Source organism: Halyomorpha halys, unplaced genomic scaffold, assembly GCF_000696795.3.
Source record: "Halyomorpha halys isolate HHAL.00 unplaced genomic scaffold, Hhal_1.1 Scaffold477.1, whole genome shotgun sequence".
NCBI classification, from domain to species: Eukaryota; Metazoa; Arthropoda; class Insecta; order Hemiptera; family Pentatomidae; genus Halyomorpha; species Halyomorpha halys.
In genome coordinates this window covers 534,850-553,522 of record NW_027113379.1, presented here as the reverse complement: position 1 = coordinate 553,522, position 18,673 = coordinate 534,850, and the positions used below count along the sequence as shown (strand labels likewise).

The 18,673-nt window shown below is 33.6% G+C and overlaps 1 protein-coding gene across 1 annotated transcript in view; it reads left to right on the top strand.

The window, feature by feature from the left end:
* The window catches only part of LOC106683316 (uncharacterized), a gene marked incomplete in the record, with an annotated part of 28,820 nt that overhangs the window by 819 nt on the left and 9,328 nt on the right, over positions 1 to 18,673 (top strand). Inside the window, 12 exon segments of the mRNA XM_067050910.1 lie at positions 652 to 764; positions 7,210 to 7,280; positions 8,829 to 8,936; positions 9,020 to 9,163; positions 9,468 to 9,611; positions 10,541 to 10,693; positions 10,878 to 11,030; positions 11,210 to 11,362; positions 11,741 to 11,887; positions 13,529 to 13,687; positions 16,493 to 16,590; positions 17,237 to 17,397. Coding sequence (XP_066907011.1) covers positions 652 to 764; positions 7,210 to 7,280; positions 8,829 to 8,936; positions 9,020 to 9,163; positions 9,468 to 9,611; positions 10,541 to 10,693; positions 10,878 to 11,030; positions 11,210 to 11,362; positions 11,741 to 11,887; positions 13,529 to 13,687; positions 16,493 to 16,590; positions 17,237 to 17,397 — 1,604 coding nt within the window.

Here is an 18,673-nt window from a genome sequence, read left to right as displayed (position 1 = left end):
CGCATTGAGCCACTTTGCTCTTCCTGCACTTTTTAATGGTAGTTAAATGACATATATGGCATCTGATATGTTTCTCTTTGGGATATATGAGATTGCCTATGTTACTATACTATGGATCTACTATTACTCTTGGGGGGAATGTTCGATCGAAGCACCTACAAAATCAGGGTCAATTTCCTTCACCACCTCTTAGTCTACCTCAATTATAATTGCAATTTCATCCATATTGAACTTATTTTGAATGTCTGTTGCTAGAGCTTTAATACATTTTGTATTTATTCTAATATTAGAGTGGTAACTGTAAAACTAACTCTGTCTGATTATTCAGCTGTCGAGAGTTTTAGATACAGTGTTAGATCAGCATCAAACCTATTTCAGGTTCATTAGTCATTATTAATATAAAACATTTCTTGTCATTTAATTGAGAATTTTAAACTTTACCTCTACAGATGGGAGTAATGTCTCAAAATATTGATTTGTGACTAAATAAATAAATGTTATAATGGAATTTTTTGAAGCCTTGTTCAAAACAAACATTCTTTCTTAATTTATTGTTAAGCATGCATAATTAATGAATTCTTATTTTATGTTCATTTTGTATAAAGTTGTATTATATTATAATTCTTGTTTACTTTTTATTAATATTTACAGATTGATCAAGAAGAAATTGTCGATACAAGCTCTCCAGAATGTTCAGGGAAAAAACACCCAATATCTACCCATGGATCATCTTTATTGAACAAAAAAAAATCATCTGTCAAGAGGTAAAATTTGTTTAAATTTTTTATTTAATATATTTTATGCATGGAGTCTTTTGATGACACCAATCTCCTGAGTTTATTAGTATGTTGAGGAAAGAAATTTTTTAGTTTATTAATTATTAGATTTATATATATTTTTTTTTCATTGGGGCGACAAACCGTGGAGGTCCAAGGCCTCGCGTGATGTACTTAAGAAATACATTGCACGTTTCCTGACATGGTTTTCATAGAGTGGGTCCGTCACTCCCATGCCTATTTTTCTGAGTGCCACCCATTGACTAACGGGCCTCAGAAATGCCTGGGGGGGAGATTGTGAGTGTATTACATAATTTTATGCTTGTAAAAATCCCGGGTAGGGCCGGGCTCGAACTCACAATCTATGGGTTGGCAGACAGGCACGTTACCATGCTGCTACTGTCACCCCCTAGATATATAATTTTTCTTATTGGAATCGTATTCATTGTTAATTGATGAATGGCTATATATAGACTTCCCTACCAGTCAGCGGCAATTTTTTCTTTAAGAAATTTCAAGTTAAATGTCATCTATCTTTGAATAGGCTCATTAACATTTTAATAATGGGGTCGAAAAGAGGAGAGTTTTTAAAAATCGGTTATTTTATGTCCATGATCATGGACAACTTGTTAAGAATAGAATTTATTGTTCAATGTAATAATGACAAATATAAATTTATTTTGACTGTGTTAAATTGCCTTGTTGGTAAAGAGCCTTCAAAATTTTATAAATAAATGTTAGACTGTGAAACTAAAATTAACGTTGTCCTTGATGATGGCCAGGTTGGCTGAAACAATGGACATGTAATATGATTTAATGAAGAAGTATTGGGACTGTTTGGATATCTTTTGCTATTATTAATAAAATAACCAGTATCAAATTAGATAATAATATATATTCAAAAGAAATGTTTTGAGATTGAGTCATTTGATTGTTTTACTAAAATAACAAATATAGTGAATTGAAGATTACCATTCCAAATTGTAATAACTAAAAATTTACTTTACTCTTACCTATTGTGACATATTTTTTTGTTTTTTTTTTTAAAAACTTAAATTTGTTTTGTTGTTTTAGTTCAGCCCTATGGTTTTTTTTTTGCCAGAAAAGTTCTAAAAATTTGCTTATTTATGTTTTTTGGGGTTCTAGTTACGAGTTTCGAATTTATGACCTCCATACTTCCCAAAAAAATTAAGGTTATAAGGATAAAATTTTTAATTACCACTCTAAACAACAGAACAGGAGACATTTTTAGGTCTTCTCAAAATATTTTCCGGAGATCCCTTTCTGTGTTTCATTTGACTGAACTACATTAAGCTATAATTTGGTTGCTCCTAAATGATGTCCTGGACATAAAAATGTAGAGAATTTAATATTGGTTAATATTGTTTTAAAAAAATGCAAGGGTTTCATACTGGGGTTAAAACTAAAAAAGAGATTCAATTTTTTTTTACCTATCCATGTGTGGGATTTTTACCCACTAAAACCACTGCCCTACACCTGTTCACTCCTCTCCAAGGAACCACCTCATTTTCTTCACATGGTTTTCACATATCCATGTTAGTCACGTCATCTGGATCTCTCTTCTGCTCTCAACCTCTTACGAACGACTAGTAAAAATCTTCACAGCATTCCAATGCTGGTCTGAGCGCAGCATATAGCTTACCACATTTTCTGGTGTGATGTGTCCTCTACACACTCTCTCCAATTCTCTTCTTTCTACCATAAAGCGAATGCAAGCAAAAAATACATACTCCACTGTTTCCGCAGCATTCTGACATCCAGGGCATTCTGCAGTGTTGTCCATTTTGAATCGGTATTAGTATGCTCTAAAGCATTCATGTCCTGTCAACTGTTGGGTTACATAAAAATTCACCTGCCCATGCCGGCGGCCATACCACAAGCCCACATCGGGTATTAACCTGCGAGTCCACCTTCCGGAATCTGCAGCCTCCCAAGCTTGCCTCTGATCGATGGTAATTTACCACTCTTCTTCTCTGGAAACGTGAGAGCATCATCTATAGTGCCTACTTCTTTCTTCAATTAGGAGTTCCACCGGCAGCATTCTGTCTATCACACACACTGCCTCGTTGGAAACAGTCCGAAAAGCACTTACCGTCTTCAAGCAAACTGCGATAACCGGAAACCATCTGCCTCCAGTATGATTTGGTAACCATTGCATCTTTCCAAATGGGAGCTGTATATAATATAATCGAGGAGACAACTGTAGCAAGAAGCCTTCTACGACTTTCCCTAGGACCTCCAACGTTTGGTATAAGGTGTGACAATAAGGATGCTACTTTAGCAGATTTGGCGCTGATATATTCCGTGTGAACATTAAAGTGGAGATGTGCATCGATCTTGACTCCTAGGTATTTTAAGCAAGACTGGGAACGATTTTCGTGCCTTCTCACTGTGACAGTGATGGATTCAGTTTGCTTCCTGCTCGTTACTAAGGAAACCTTGGTCTTGTGGTTGCAAGTTGTAGGCCTACCGAAGCTAGCCAACCTCGGACTGTAGCAATAGCCTGGTTAGAGATGAGGGTAACTTCTACCAAGTACTTCACCACCACTACAACTGCAACGTCATCTGCGAATCCCACCACTGAGGCTCCCTCCGCCATTGTCAATTTGAATATTGCGTCGTACATGATGTTCCACAGAAGTGGCCCTACCACCGAGACCTGTGGAACACCACCAGTCACCTCGTATCTCCTTTGGCCAATGTCTGAAAGATAAAACAGAACTCTATCTTCGAAGTAGTCTGAGAACTCTCATAAGATATGCTGGCACTGCCATAGGGCATCTATTATACAGGTCCATATTGCAGTGTTAAAAGCATTCTTAACATCTAGTGTGACGATTGCTGCATAATACTTGGCACCTCTCCTCCACCTTGCTCTTGCAATTGCTGTACAGGCCATCTCGACTACCAATCCAACAGCATATATCATGGATCGCTCTTTACGAAATCTGTATTGAGCTTGCGAGAGGCCATTAACTCCCTCCGTGTACTCTCGTAGTCTGAAGGAAAGTATTTTCTCAAATGCCTTACCTTATAGGGTATCCAATAAGCAAATTTGACGATAGGTTGACAGGTCTTTCAGTCTTCCCTTACTCTTTGGAATAAGTACTAGGTGCTGTATCTTCCAAGGTTTCGTAATTGAGCCTTCACGCATGCAAAAATTGAAGAGATCAATGAAAAGATCCGGCTGTTTCCTGAGAGCCACCTTCAGAGCTACATTAGGAATTCCGTCCAATCCTGGTACCTTGCCATGTTGTAGAATCGAGGCAATGTCCTCTATCTCTTCCTGCGTAATTTGTGGAAAATCCATTGTATATTTTTTGTCTATAATTCAATAGTATTCGCCTGTTCAGGGAATAGTGTTCTGACAATACTGTCTACAAAATTTGATCTTGTGGGGAGCTGCATCGTGCCTTTACATAGTTTCTTAAGTGCTATTTTGTAAGGTCTACACCATGAGTCTGCATCCACCTCATCACAGAGTTCTTTCCAGCACCGTCATTTGCTTTATTTAATAGCTTGTTGGAGGTTCCTTCTAGCTCTTTTGAACTCTTCTTGAAGCATAGAAAACTCCGGCAGATATCTCGCTTACTGGTAACGTCTTCTTGCTTGGTTGCAACTCCGGCGAAGATCGTCAATAGTATCCGTCAACCAGTACACTGAGGAATGATGTTTGCCAGGCTTTGAACAGGTCATAGCTACATCACAAGCCCCAGATATAAAAGAGGTCAGTATACACACCTTTTCCTCGGCTCACCCCTTCAATTCACACTCATACTCTAGCATTAAAGTGAATGAAGCGCCATTGAAAGTCTTCCTGTTCCAGCCCTTGGTTCACCATCGATAACTCTTCTTCCTTGTAGGCATATGCAGTGTGATCAATACAGCTTGGTGATCACTGTTTGTATAAAATCTACAAACCTTCCAAGTAGCAATCCGATGCATGCGTTCACTGGCAAACGTCAAATCAATGATAGATGATCTTCCTGCTCTTGAGAACGTCGGGTTTGTTCCGGTGTTCATAAAAATCATATCACTTAGTTGTGCGAAAGCTTCCAGGAGAACTTCACCACGTCGATTTGTTATTCTACTTCCACATTCTGTTGCCCATGCGTTGAAATTACCAGCTATGATACCTGGATTATGGGGACTAGCCTCTAAGACAATGCGATCCAACAAATTCGCAAAGTCTTCGATTGGGATATTGGGGTAGACGTAACAGCTAAAGATGTATGTCGTTAATCTTCGCTTAGGAATTACAGGCCCAAATAGCAGCTTTACCACTGACATCGGATACCCTAGAGTTGCCATCTAGATTTTTATATTGTTTGCAGAGAATAGCGATGTTAATGTGCTGTTCCTGTAGCATTGGTAAAGGAGGTTCTGAGCAGCTTCGCAATGGTTCAAATTCAACTGGAGTATCATCATCTATGATGTTGTTGGATTTGCATCATTGTTTTCAATGCTGAACGGAAAGCTAGACACTTACTACTTCCGCTGGGGTGGCCAGCATCTCCATTTCCTGCACATAATGCGGATTGAGGTTTCTGGTCACAATCACTAGCTTTGTGACCTACTTTACCACAGTTTCGACATAGGGAGGTCCTATCCTTTCCAACACAATACTGAGCTATGTGTCCATATTCCTAGCAACAGAAACACTTTGGAACTCTGAGTCTCTCACATATACGGCTAACAACCAGTCCTACTCGGACCTTTCCATGAGCCATAATCTTCTTAGCCTGGAGAACCGGAAGTGAAATGACCGCCGTTTGCGTACCTCCGTAGGCTTTACAGATGGATTTTACTGCTGTGATGGGCACTGACTCTTCACCCAGGAGAGGTTTTAAGGCCTATCTACATTATGATGCACAACTTGTGTATTGGGTTGTGCGCTTTTCTTCTTATTCTTCCTTTTATCGCCCACCAAAAAAGGTTTGGTTACTGTCCCCTCTGACTTGACAGCATTCTTCCTCGGTGGACTGACCTCCTTTGTTTGGGTGTGACCATCTACAGTTTCGATAGGGAGGACTGCTATTTCCAACTTTTCAAAATATAGTTGGATTTCGCACATATAACTCCGTATCTGACTGTGGACGTTGTTCTTGGTGTGAATAAAGGAGATAAGCTGTTTAATCTTGCTCCCAAGATTTTGCATCGCCTCTGTAGTGGTTAGTTTTGTGGCATTAGATGCTACAATGGCCAAGTCTCCCACCATTCCAGCACTGCGGTCGTATGATGATGACACCTGGGAACCCGCTTTTGTATTCCCTATCGACGCCGGTACTGGGGTTCTGTGCTACGGTGCAGGGACACAATTAACATTATCTTCCATCATTTTTTACTTCAGATTTTCGCATTTCATATCTCCTGCCAGGTTTTGAAACAGCTGCCTCTAACCTGAGGAACAGTCGCTGACCAGTACGCAGCCTATTCTAGGAACCGTCGGGCCTGGATTTGAATCTAGTTTTGGTCCACCCCGGGTATTTTTTTCCCAGTTCCAGCCCTATCTGGCAAGAATTCCCCTATCCGCCACCTGGGGAGGTGCCCAATGGGAGACTAGCTACTCCACTCGTGTGTGTATGTGTGTGTTTTTGTCTGCGTGCGTTTGTGTTTCTGCAGGCTAGCTCAGGAACGAAAAGTTGTAATGTAAACTGAATTTACTTATTTAAGATAAGTACATGCCTGGGATGTGACAGCAATTTTTTTATAAAATCTACTGATGGGATGTGTCACTTTATATCATCAATGACGCATATTTTTACCATTTTCTTCAAACATTTTTTTTTTACTAAGCTCATCATTTTAGTATACAATCAAGTGGTCTTTCATATCAGCATGGTCTTATCCTTATTGAAATTATCTGAAAAGAATTAAATTCCAAAGATTTTTCAAAATTTCAGCACCTATAATTTTGTTTATTTGAAATTATTAACCATCTATTATTATTAGCAATAATAAAAGTGGATAAATATGAAGTAATTTGATAATTAACTAAAGGAGAAAATAAATGTTTCGTGTTTCTATGGTTTTTATAACATAATAACTTTTTGACTATTGCTTAACAATCATGGATGGAATCACAAAATAATAGTAATAATAGTTTTTACCTCACCAATTAATATAAATATAGTTAGGAAAAGTGCGATATAAAAGCACTGTTTTACTTAATACTGTTGAGGTAGCTATGTAGTTCTCATTAATTAGTTAGTTCTCACTCCAATTAAAGTTGGGCTACATACATAAAAGATCTTGGAATTAAGAGTTATTCCTTATAAGTTGAATAATCTTGTGTTCCTTTTTTCTTCTGATCCAACAATCATTAAATCACAATTGAGTCATGTTTTATCTTTTATTTATTAATCATATGTATAAAATTATTTAATTAAGAAAATGTTTTTTTTTTTTACAGGAAATTATTACTTCAAAAGCCTATTCTAGACATCCAACCAACAAATAGCAAGTTATGTTTCAGAAGCGAAGGTAATTTATTGAAAAATATCTTAACATTTTCAAAATGATGAATTCAATTAAGTCAATTATGGTTGATATTTAATTTTTCATAGTAATTTCCACTATATCCAAGTTTTGTTTAATGGAAAAAAATCTTAGAGTGGTATTTTAAGCCTTTTCATGATTTTTTTTGAAGTTATAAATTAGTAGAAATAAATAATTCACCAAAACATAAATGGTTATTCTTGAATGATGACTCTTCTTTTCATTGACAATGCTTCTATAGCTTCTTTCCTTCTTTATAATTCATTTCCATCAATGTATATCTACATTTATGAAAGACTAAGCCACAAGGCCCTGTTCATACCTAAGAGGCTGCTATGAAGGAGACCAATGTATCTATGTAGAAGATGAAGCCATTTACCCTAAGGGAATCACAAGAGATCAGTATGAGATACCCAAAAGGCCTATCCTCAGAATTTCCATTTTTCACAGATTTTTTACTCCTATTCACATGAAAGAAATCAGTATTAGAGATCCATAAGAAGGGACTCAAAGTAGATCGGTGTTACAGAGCAAAAGTGCATCTCCATATAAATTCTCTCCTGGAGATTTTTTCAGAATTAAAATTAAAAATTGCACAGTATTGATGCATACCATAAGACTGATATAAAAGATCCGAGAATCGATGGAGGTGCTAACTCTGATTCAGATCACTATATGAGCATTGCCAAAATTAGAGCTAGAATATCCACAACAAATACCTAAAGTAACAAGGCCAGAAGAAATTAAAATATATGTAGGCTCAAATATCCAGATGTGCAATCCAGACATCAAACAATGTTGGACACCAGTCAAATGATGGTGTTCCAGGGTGCTGGTAATATCTTAAAGTCTTTTGACCTTCACAAACCTTTCAATATTTGTGTCCTTAATGAGATATTAAATTTCCAAAATTTTTCTTCATCTAGTATTTCCTTTTTTGATTAGGCCAAGTATTCTTCTATATTTTCTCACTAAAATGTTTAGTCTATTTGGTTGAGCCCTAATAAATGCCCAAGCTTCAAGTCTGTAAGTGAGTACTGAACATATCAGCATTTTACCACTTGTCTATATTATATGCAAATAATTATTGTAACAATATCAGGGTTATGGGGGATTGTGGAGGTACAGTTGTGGTACACCTCAATATGTGGACCCCTTGGTTATGACAAGCATTATAGAAATGTGTATCCCTGACCTAAAGAAATGAACTACTTTAGAAAACTCATTGGCCAGCATCTCAGAATCAAAGGAAAAAAAAGTTGGGATCTACATCTAAGTACATCTAGTTCAAAGCATAATGGCATCTTTATGCATCCATGAATACTATAGTAATTGGCAAGATACAAAAATTTTGACCAACAAGTAAATAGAGATACTGTAGCTACATATAGCAATGCTGGCTAAGCTGATTTAGGGTTTAAAGAATATATAAATTATATTGTTTTGTAAATCTAATAATTATCATAATTGTTTTTTGATATTACTTATTTTTCATTAATTATTTATTTCTATATTTAAAAATAAATTTTCTAGGTCATTTCCAGAGAATCAAAAGAAAAAAGTTGTCAACATTTGAAACAAATGTTTCTAATGGAAGTCATGTTTCAAATTCATTACAAAATTTGGAAAATAAATTAAACGGTAGCAGTAGTTTTATAATATTTTTTGTTTTATAATATCTTTATCATTACTTTATAAACTTTAATTTAATTTTGTTTTTTTAGTTTTTCATGATCCTGAAGATAGTAAAGTGCATTATGGTGTTTCCATAGATCCTAAGTTACAAGAATGTAACTATAATCCAACCAGTGCAGCTGTAACTGCAGGTCTAATTAATCCACCCAGTCCTGAAATATTTTCGAAAAAAGGTATGATTTAATATCAATTAGTTTTCATAGGTTCTACTATGATTCATGAGGTAATAGGTTCCTAGTTTTCCATTTTGCTAAACATTGACAGCACCAACTCTGAACGTTTATGTAAATAGCATTTGTTTTTATGTACCACTAGATTATTCCAGAAACTGCTCTACCTAATCTGATTTTAACATCTTTGCTAGATTGGATTGTTTTCCTTTAAATATTAACAACTGGTCAATTACTTGCCTCATCATAGCTATCCTTGTAATTTTTTTTATATTTAAGAATATAATATTGGTTTTTCATATTTCAGATAGTAAAGTAAGGTTAGAGTTATACAGTCAGAATGACGAAATAATTTGTTCTCAAGATTCTTCTGGCAATAGTTCCTGTGAGAATGAAGGACAACTATCAATCAAACCATTCTGCAAAACTTCTGATCCAACTGATGCAATCGGTAAAGTTTTGATTAAGGCTACTCATTAATATATATTTTACATCATGAATTCTTACGAAATAGATCTAATACATATTAATGTCATAACTTTAAGAACTAGAACACCTCCTTATGCTTCTAATCTTTACATCCTGTATTCCTCAATCAACTTCATAATTACAAGAACTTAAAATAGTGACTTATTTATCCCTTCTCATAAATGCACAGTGCAACCTTTTTTGGATGTAATCCTACTTTTGGATCCATTAACGGCGGGTCACTTTGTTTCCCGCTTGACTTCTTCCTCACAATATTATTGTACAGGACCCACTTTTCATTCCCAGTTATCAACCTCTTTAAAAATGGATCATTAATATTGTGTTTCAGGAGGCAATGAATTTTTTGATGACGAAAACAAATTGTTTTCTCTTCCATTTTGAGCAAGCAAAATACCACTTAAAGACAAAGAATCCCGGTTGAAACTGATATATGAAAGCACCTTAACTAATCTTTTTTTTAGAATATGTAAACATTGACCAAGTAAACATGATTTTATAAACCCAAAGAGTATTAAATTTAAATATTCAAAAATGCTACGAACTTATTTTACAACCCAATATTATATTTTTGATTCAATGTTAAATAGGCTTTGTCAGTAAACACACCAGACTAATGTACTTTAAATTGAGAATTATTGGAAAATAGTATGTTCACAAACCAAAATGATTTATTTCATTTCATATAAATTTGCCTTTTGTCTGTAAAACAACTTTCCATTCTTTTCTAATTTAAAATTTATTTATGTTTTCATTGTCTATTTTTAAATTAAAAGATAATAATTTTAATTAGGAAATATTTAGGCAAATGTTTTTGACATATTTTTATTATTTTCTGTGTTCAGAAACTTACACTTTTTGTTCAATTTAAAACCAAAATTTTGTTTATTCTAGGTGATGAAGGTAATTTAGATGACCATGATATAAAAGAAGAAATAATTTGTTCGCAAGATTCTCTGGATATCTCAATTAAAAATAACAAGTGCATTATTGAATCTGCTGAATCAAACAAACTCTTAGATACTATTAAATTACTTCAAGAGGAAGGTAAAATTTAATCATTTATTTAAATCAATTCCATATTAAATGATTAATTAGATTGTTATTATTTTTAAGTTCAAAAACATAATTTTATTGTTAATATTTAAATATTTGAATCCATATTTGTGGATGTACATGACAGATACCCACAATTTTTGTCTATTTATTGCCAAAATTTTGTTTATTCAAGATTATGAAGGTGATTTAGATGACCATGGTATAAAAGAAGAAATAATTTCTTCGCAAAATTCTCTGGACATCCCAATTAAAAATAACAAGTGCATTATTGAATTTGCTAAATTAAATAAACTCTTAGATCCTAGTAAAATACTTCAAGAGGAAGGTAAAATTTAATCATTCATTTTAATTAATTGCAGAATAGTTTATCAATGAGTTTATTATTGTTAAGTTCATAATTATAGTTAAATGTTAGTTTTTAAAAATTTAAATATTTATGTATGTTCCTGAAACAGGTGGTGATACATGGTTGTCCATTTATAATCAATATTTTGTTTATTCAAGGTGATGAAGGCAATTTAGATGACCATGATATTAAAGAAGAAATTATTTGTTCACAAGATTCTCTGGACATCTCAATTAAAAATAATAAGTGCATTTTTGAATCTGCCAAATCAAATAAACTTTTAGATCCTATTGTAGCACTTCATGAGGAAGGTAAAATATAGTCATCTATTTGAATCGTTTGCATAATAAATGATTAGTGAGTTCTTTATTATTTTTAAGTTCATTGTCAAGCAAAAAGTTCTAAGACAATTTAGTTGACTATGATACTATAGAAGAAATAATTGGTCCACAAGATTTTTTTCTGAACGTATCAATTAAAAATTGTCTTGATAGGTTTGGAACCAATCCTTTTCCTAAACTTCCCTAGACCTTAAATTCTGGGGTCCAAACTTCTGGCTGGCCACTTCACTGATCAGTATCTCGATTATATCAATTAGTAGATTAAGATATCTAGTCTTTTTTAAATAACTGATGCTAATATAACAAGATATAATTTAAAATATATAAGTTGTATTGTATGCATTTTAGATGAAGAACATGATATTTCTAATAATGATGCCCATAAAGAAGAAATAATTTGTTCTCAGGATTCCGTAAACAAATGTTATGAGCATTTCAAGAAAAATGATGTATTTAATGGATCTTCAAGTCCTAAAACATTACTGTGTAATGAAGGTATAATCATATTCCATTCTTATTGGGGGTAAGTTATAATTAATTTACTATTATTGTGGGTTCGAGTTCTGCTTTTCAGTTCCAACTTGTAGTTTTTATATATTGATGTTAAATTTGAGAAACATTATTTATTAGGCTCATTAGCAATATTATATTTTTTACATTTTGCCTTTCTCATTCTCCTCTCCCCGTATTTTTTCCTAATCGGTTCATTTTGTTTGGGTGTTTTTTTATCTACTTATATCTAAAAATTAACTGTAAAAGTATCAATTTACAGTTCAATTCAGTGTTATAAGATGAAGCAAATGCAATTTAAACTCCATTAATAAATTGTATAATTGGAAATAATAAATAAGATATAGTTTTATGCTATCAACCCACTCTAAGCTCCAACCTGTGAAATTGACTAAATTAAAGATTTCAATGAAATTATTAAGATAATTTTCACTAGAGCTTCCAATTTATCCAAAGAAATCGATTACCCATTGTTAATCATCATTTCCACTTTTTTTCTTCCATCTTTCATGTCTAATGTTTCATTTACATTTGAATTGCCAGGGAAGTCTTTAGATTGTTTAAAGCTCTAAACATTTTAAAGAAAGTTGAGTAAAAGGAGTAATTGCATTTTTATAGTATAAAGGGGCCTTCACACATTTAAATTTTTCTATCAGAAAATCTAAAACTTTACCCATAGATGAGAAGATCCCTTAATTATCAAGGGATCGGTAAACATTAAAAAGGCTGGGAATTTTTTGATTGTGGAAAAGACAGGATGGAGTTAGGGATTTCAATAAAAAATCGAAAAAACTGCTTTGGTCATAAAATTCAAATATTAAACAATAATAAACTGCTGATCAGTATAAAAAAAATCTGCCAAGTACATATTACATTATAGGTTCCTCGCCATTTCTATTGGACATGTATTTGCCAATATTTCTACATTTCATGGTCAATAATTTGTTGTCCAAGAATAAAATCCGAACAGGATGAGCTGGTATTGAATTTATCAGATCAAATTGATACTAGTTTCAGTTTAGTTAATTATTTTCATCATTGAATCTTTTTAATCAACAAAAAAGGCTAGGTGGAATAGCTAAAATAATTTGGAGGAAAATATATTTTTTTTTTTTTTTATGATTATCGTAAGCTGAGAAGTATCTCATGGTGGGGGAAGCTGTGATATTAAACAATGTAATCAAAGATTGATTTCAATGTGACTTATGCTCATTTTGATTTATCCAAATATCAAATTATTTTTATATAACATATTTGCTAACTTGCAATTTTTTAAAAAATCAAAGTGTAAATAAAGGAATTCACCTAGTGAGATTCTGAGTACTTAGATACACTACTGGGGATTAAGTAAGTAAAGTTTTCTTGATTTCTGAAATATCTTAAGCATTTATATCAAGGTAATCACTTGATTAACAAATGCCTAGTAACAACTATTCGTGATTGGCTTCATACTCAATGACATTATTTAACATGACATTCTAAGTTATTCACACTTGTTCCATTGTTTTTTTTATATGTTAGCCCTGAACAAAATTAATATATTGAATACTCAAGATTTATATATTGATTTTATCAAATTTTTTAGAATAAAAAAGAAAAAAACTATATTATTGTTATTATTTCTAGATAACAAAGATCAGTCAGATTTTGAAAGTAGTCAAGAGGACATAATTTATTCTCAGGATTCTGCTGTGAATACATCTGGGACTGACAGTAATATTTTTTTCAATACATGTGACAAGGCAAATATTGTTTTAAGTCCTTCAAAATTTTCTGTTGAACAAGGTACGTTTAGTAGTTGTTCTAGCGATTTATATATATAAGACAATTTTTGATATGTCAATAGTAAATATGTTAGACTGCTGTCATAACAACCATAGAAACACATTACTTGGAATATAAGATCACTTATGGGTAAAGAAGCGAAAATAATAGAGGATATGAAGACATAATGGGAATCAGCGAGGTGAGGAAGAAAGGAACTTGAGTTTTAAAGATGAACAGAGGTTATACGTTAGTTTATCCAGGAGTCACTTCAGAAAATAGGGCCATGAAAGGAGTGGGTATTATAATGAAAGATGAGCTTTTTAGATAAGTAGAGGAATGGGAGCTAGTGAATTCACAGATATTAACGGTTAATATGATTTTGTGCAGTAGAAACTGGACCCTCATACAAGTTTATGCTCCTACAAACACTGCAAAAATTTTAGATAAAGGACAGTTTTATGGAGAAGTGGACTGTACAGTAACTAAGAACAAAAATAATTACAGGAGTATCCTTATTATGGGAGACCTTAACACACTAATAGTCTATGACCTCATGAGATCACATGGTGTGATTGGTCCTTATACAGATGAGAGCATAAAGAATGATAGTGGACAACGTAATTGAGTTCTGTGTGTACAATGATATGCTCACAGGGAATTCATATTTTCCACACAAAGTGGTACATAAAATTACCTTATCAGCTGCTGAAAGGCACACAAACAGCATTATTTACTATTTTATATATGGACGCAACATCAAGAGGTTTTTCACAGATGTAAAGGTAATTAGAGGAGCAGAAATAGGAAGTGACCTTCTGCTGCTCGGTGCTTAAGGAACACAAGACAAAGCCAAAAGCATAAGATAGGATTGAGGTGAAAAAGCTTCAAGACCTTTAGATTATATAATGATATGAAGATGAACTTAAAGAATGCTGGAATTGGACATAGATGCTAGCAGATATCAAGGATTTACTGGAGTTAGCTACATCAGTCTGCAAAAGGCAAGCGTACTTCATGGGGTAGTTAAGAATTAAAGGTACTGATTAGTAAAAAGGAAGTAGCATGGAAGGATTACTGCCTTGAAAAACTCCCAGAAAAATGGTAGGCATAAGTTTTGCAAAGAATAGGACCAAAGAAATAAGAAATACTAAGAATAAGCAAAGGAAAATGGTCTGAAGATAACGGCATTCTGGAGGTATGGAGGAGACACTATGAAAATATAGATCCTTCGAACAGTCAGAAGGGGTATTGGGATGAGAATGAGTTTGTTGAGGTCATAGAGGAGGATGAAATTAAGCTAGCTAGTAAAAACATGAAGATGAGGCAAGCTCCAGGATGAGATAATATTGTTAGAGATTTCGTGAAGTATGGAGTGATGGATTTAGTGAGATCTCTCCAAACACTATTTCAGAAAGCCTGAGATGAGAATAAGATTTCTAAAGAATGGGAATGTAATGTAATAATTCCCATATACATAACAGGCAGTCAGGCTGAAAGTTCCAACTATAGACCTATGTCCCTGTCTCGAATGGAGCACAAGTTGTATAAGTCCATCCTGGAAAATAGGCCAAGACCTCTGATAGAACTGCTCATAGGAAAGGAGCAAGCTGTTTTTTGATCAGTAAGACAATCACAAGATCACATATTCTCCCTCCTAAATATGATGAAAATATCTTGAAATAGGGATAAAATTATATACATTGCCTTCCTTGAGCTTCGAGCAGTTGATCTTCGACTCTGTTCCAAAGAATGTAATATGAGAAGCACTAAGAGTTAAGAACGTTCCAAGAAACCTTGTGGAAGCCATTAAGTGCATATACTAAGACCCAAAAAGAATTGTCAGGCCAAATAGATTGGAAAATTTTAACATACCTTAGTATTTTATCATTATTATTTTATTTTAGGAAAGTATTTAAACATAGCTGGGGGAAGGAGGATCAAACAAGGAGACAGTCCAAGCCCCTTGTTCATACTATTCATAGATGAAATAGGAGCAATTTGCAAAAGACGAACCGGTAAAACATTTTTAGGGCAAAGAAATTTGCTTCCAGTGGTGATCCAGCTCTTTCTTCATGCAGACGACATATTTATCATTACTGTTTCCATAGAGAAGTTGCAGGATGCTGTAACGGAATGGAACAAAGAGCTTCATAGAAAGGGGATACTCATCAGTTGTAACAAAAGCTAGATCCTACACATAGGAAGAATACAGGAATGAAGAAGAAAAAGAAGTAGTATCAGATTTCCCCTACCTTGGGACAACCATTGTATGTTCAGGAAAAGTAGACACAGAAATCTTTCACAGGATAAGCAAGGTGAACTCAGTCTACTATTAGATCTGCAGTACTGTGGTTGTAAAGAGAGAAATAGTCAGAAAAGTGAAGCTCCACATCTTAAGTCGTTATCTATGCCTGCACTCCTATATGGAGCAGGAAGTTGGATATTAACAGATAAACAAGAGAGCGGACTATATGAATTTTAATTGAATCTTGTTTTTTTTTTTTTCAATTTTAAACTTATTAGTTCAATTATTGCTCACCTACAAGAATATGGCATTGGAAAAATGAGAACATTCTGTGTAAGGGGGAAGAAACTCTTCCTCTTTATACATTCAGTTGACCCAGTAGACAGCTAAATTACAAATGAAATGTTTGTATTTATTTTGCTATAAATTGATGTTAGTTTCAATTTAATATCATGCCACATAAATTGTCCTTTGGTCTGCTTTATTCTTGTAGGAAAGTTATAGTTTCATAAATTATAAAGTTGGAAAGTGAATATATTCAAATTATTTATCAATGTTTTATTGATTATACCCCTCAGGGAAAAAAGAAGAAATTATTAACTTTGATGATGCTGAAATTGATGACAGTTCTGAACAAGATTCACATGTAACTTTGACTGCATCTACTAGTTTATTGGTATTTCCTTTTTGAATGATTTTTCTTATTGTATTTATGATAAATATGAATTTTCTTAAGAGGTCTTTTCATGTGATATAGTATCCTATTTTCTGCTTATATATTTGATCTTATGAAATTATTAGTAAAAGTTTGCTGAGATATTTTTATTAAAAAAGTAATAAATTGATATTTTTTAAAACAAAATTATAATTTTTCGCACTACTTGATAGCTGATTTGCTTGAAACATTTGAAAGGTTATTAAAATGATAATATTAATATTTAAGGATAATAAGCATATCCTAGATTCTTTTTAAATTTCTACTGTTAATTTAATGTTTATTATCTCTCTGTAATGGTTCAATATACTGTGTTAACGTCAATATTCTTTCTTAATTGATATTATACATTAAATCTGGTTAAACTTATTTTATTTGATTGGTCATAAATAAAATAAGTTTCCCTCATTTGTATTTATCATTACTCTACTACCTGACCATCATCTCCTCGCACGGACTCTAAGGTTAATAATAAACTTATCTACTCTAAATCTTCTATTTTATTAGGCCTTTACTGATTGATTAGTACCAGTATGCTTTTCAAAATGAAACATTTTGTATTTATTATTTTCAAATCTAATTCTTTTCATGTTTCTCCTATTTGTAGCAGATAAAAACTGTTGATGACAAAATGGAAGTGATGAGGAATTCAAAAGAAAATGAAGAAAGATATACTGATCCAATTTGTTCTCCAACTAGTAGTAATTGTAATAGTCAAACAGAACTTTATGAACCCAATTCTGAGCTGCTTGTGAAAGCACCAAAGAAGTAAGTTTACTTTTTCAAGCTATTTCATGATATTATTTATTCATTTATAAACTGCTATTGACAGGTTGTTTTTCCTCTATACAAATTGGTTGGAAATTCGATCCAAATAAACTTGAAGCTCTTAACTTAAATAATATTTAGACTGAAATTTAAAAATTTTTTTAACAATTTATTTATTGTTATTTACAACTGTACAAATATATATACATCAAGTAAATTTGCTGTAAGTGATATAATGACATGATACACAGATGTGGAGAATCTACCCATTGATAGAACTCCAAAAACATTTCTAGAGGAAAAGATCTCGAGGCCATCTTCTTTTCTGATGCCTAGGAGGATTATTAGGTAATGAAGGAAGGAAGGTTAGAAACGAGTTGGTTTGCATGATTGGGAAGTTTATCATGGAAGGATTGGTATCTAGTTCTGGCCAAATCGGCACCATATGGGACATAGAGGGTGGAATTCGATGGTTTTGTGGAGCCCCATAGCTCAACTCCGTATGTTCAGATAGGCCTTATAATAGTCATGTAGATCAGTCTTTTGTAATGGATTGGAAGTTTAGACTGTTTGTCTAGTAAATGTCGGAATTGACGAGCAGTTTCCTGTCTTTTCAGTGAGGATGAATGAGGATTCCATGTCAGTCGTTTGTTCAGATTTAGTCTTAAGTAACGGATCTGTTCAACAGGAATAAGTAGGGTATTATTAAAAGATACGGTGGGGCAAGATGAAGGTTTATGACGAAGGGTAAATGTGATTTGGTGGGACTTATTGGAATTTATTTTAATCCTCCAGTTTTGGCATCATTCTTCAAGGGTGGTGATGTAGGATTGGATGGTTTGGGATACAATGGAAGGATCATTATTCATTGACAACAGGCATGTGACATCGGCATATATTCTCGTAGTGAGAATAGTGTTAGGATGGGTTGGGATGTCAGCTGTAAAAACTTTATGAAGGATAGGACCAAGGATACTACCCTGAGGTACACCAGCAAACTGAGGAAATAGGGATGAATAAGCACTGTTGTGATTTACTTGAAATAACTTGTCAGAGAGATAAGAATGGATAATGAGAAAATATGTAGTGGGTAGGAATTTACGGATCTTGTATAGCAGTCCTGGGTGCCAAACTCAATCAAAAGCCTGTTCTACATCAAAAAAGACTCCCGAGCTGTACATTCCATGCTCTAATGAAGACGAGACAATATCAACCACGCAATGGCATTGCTGGATAGTGGAATGGGATGTTCGGAATCCAAACTGGTGATCTGGGA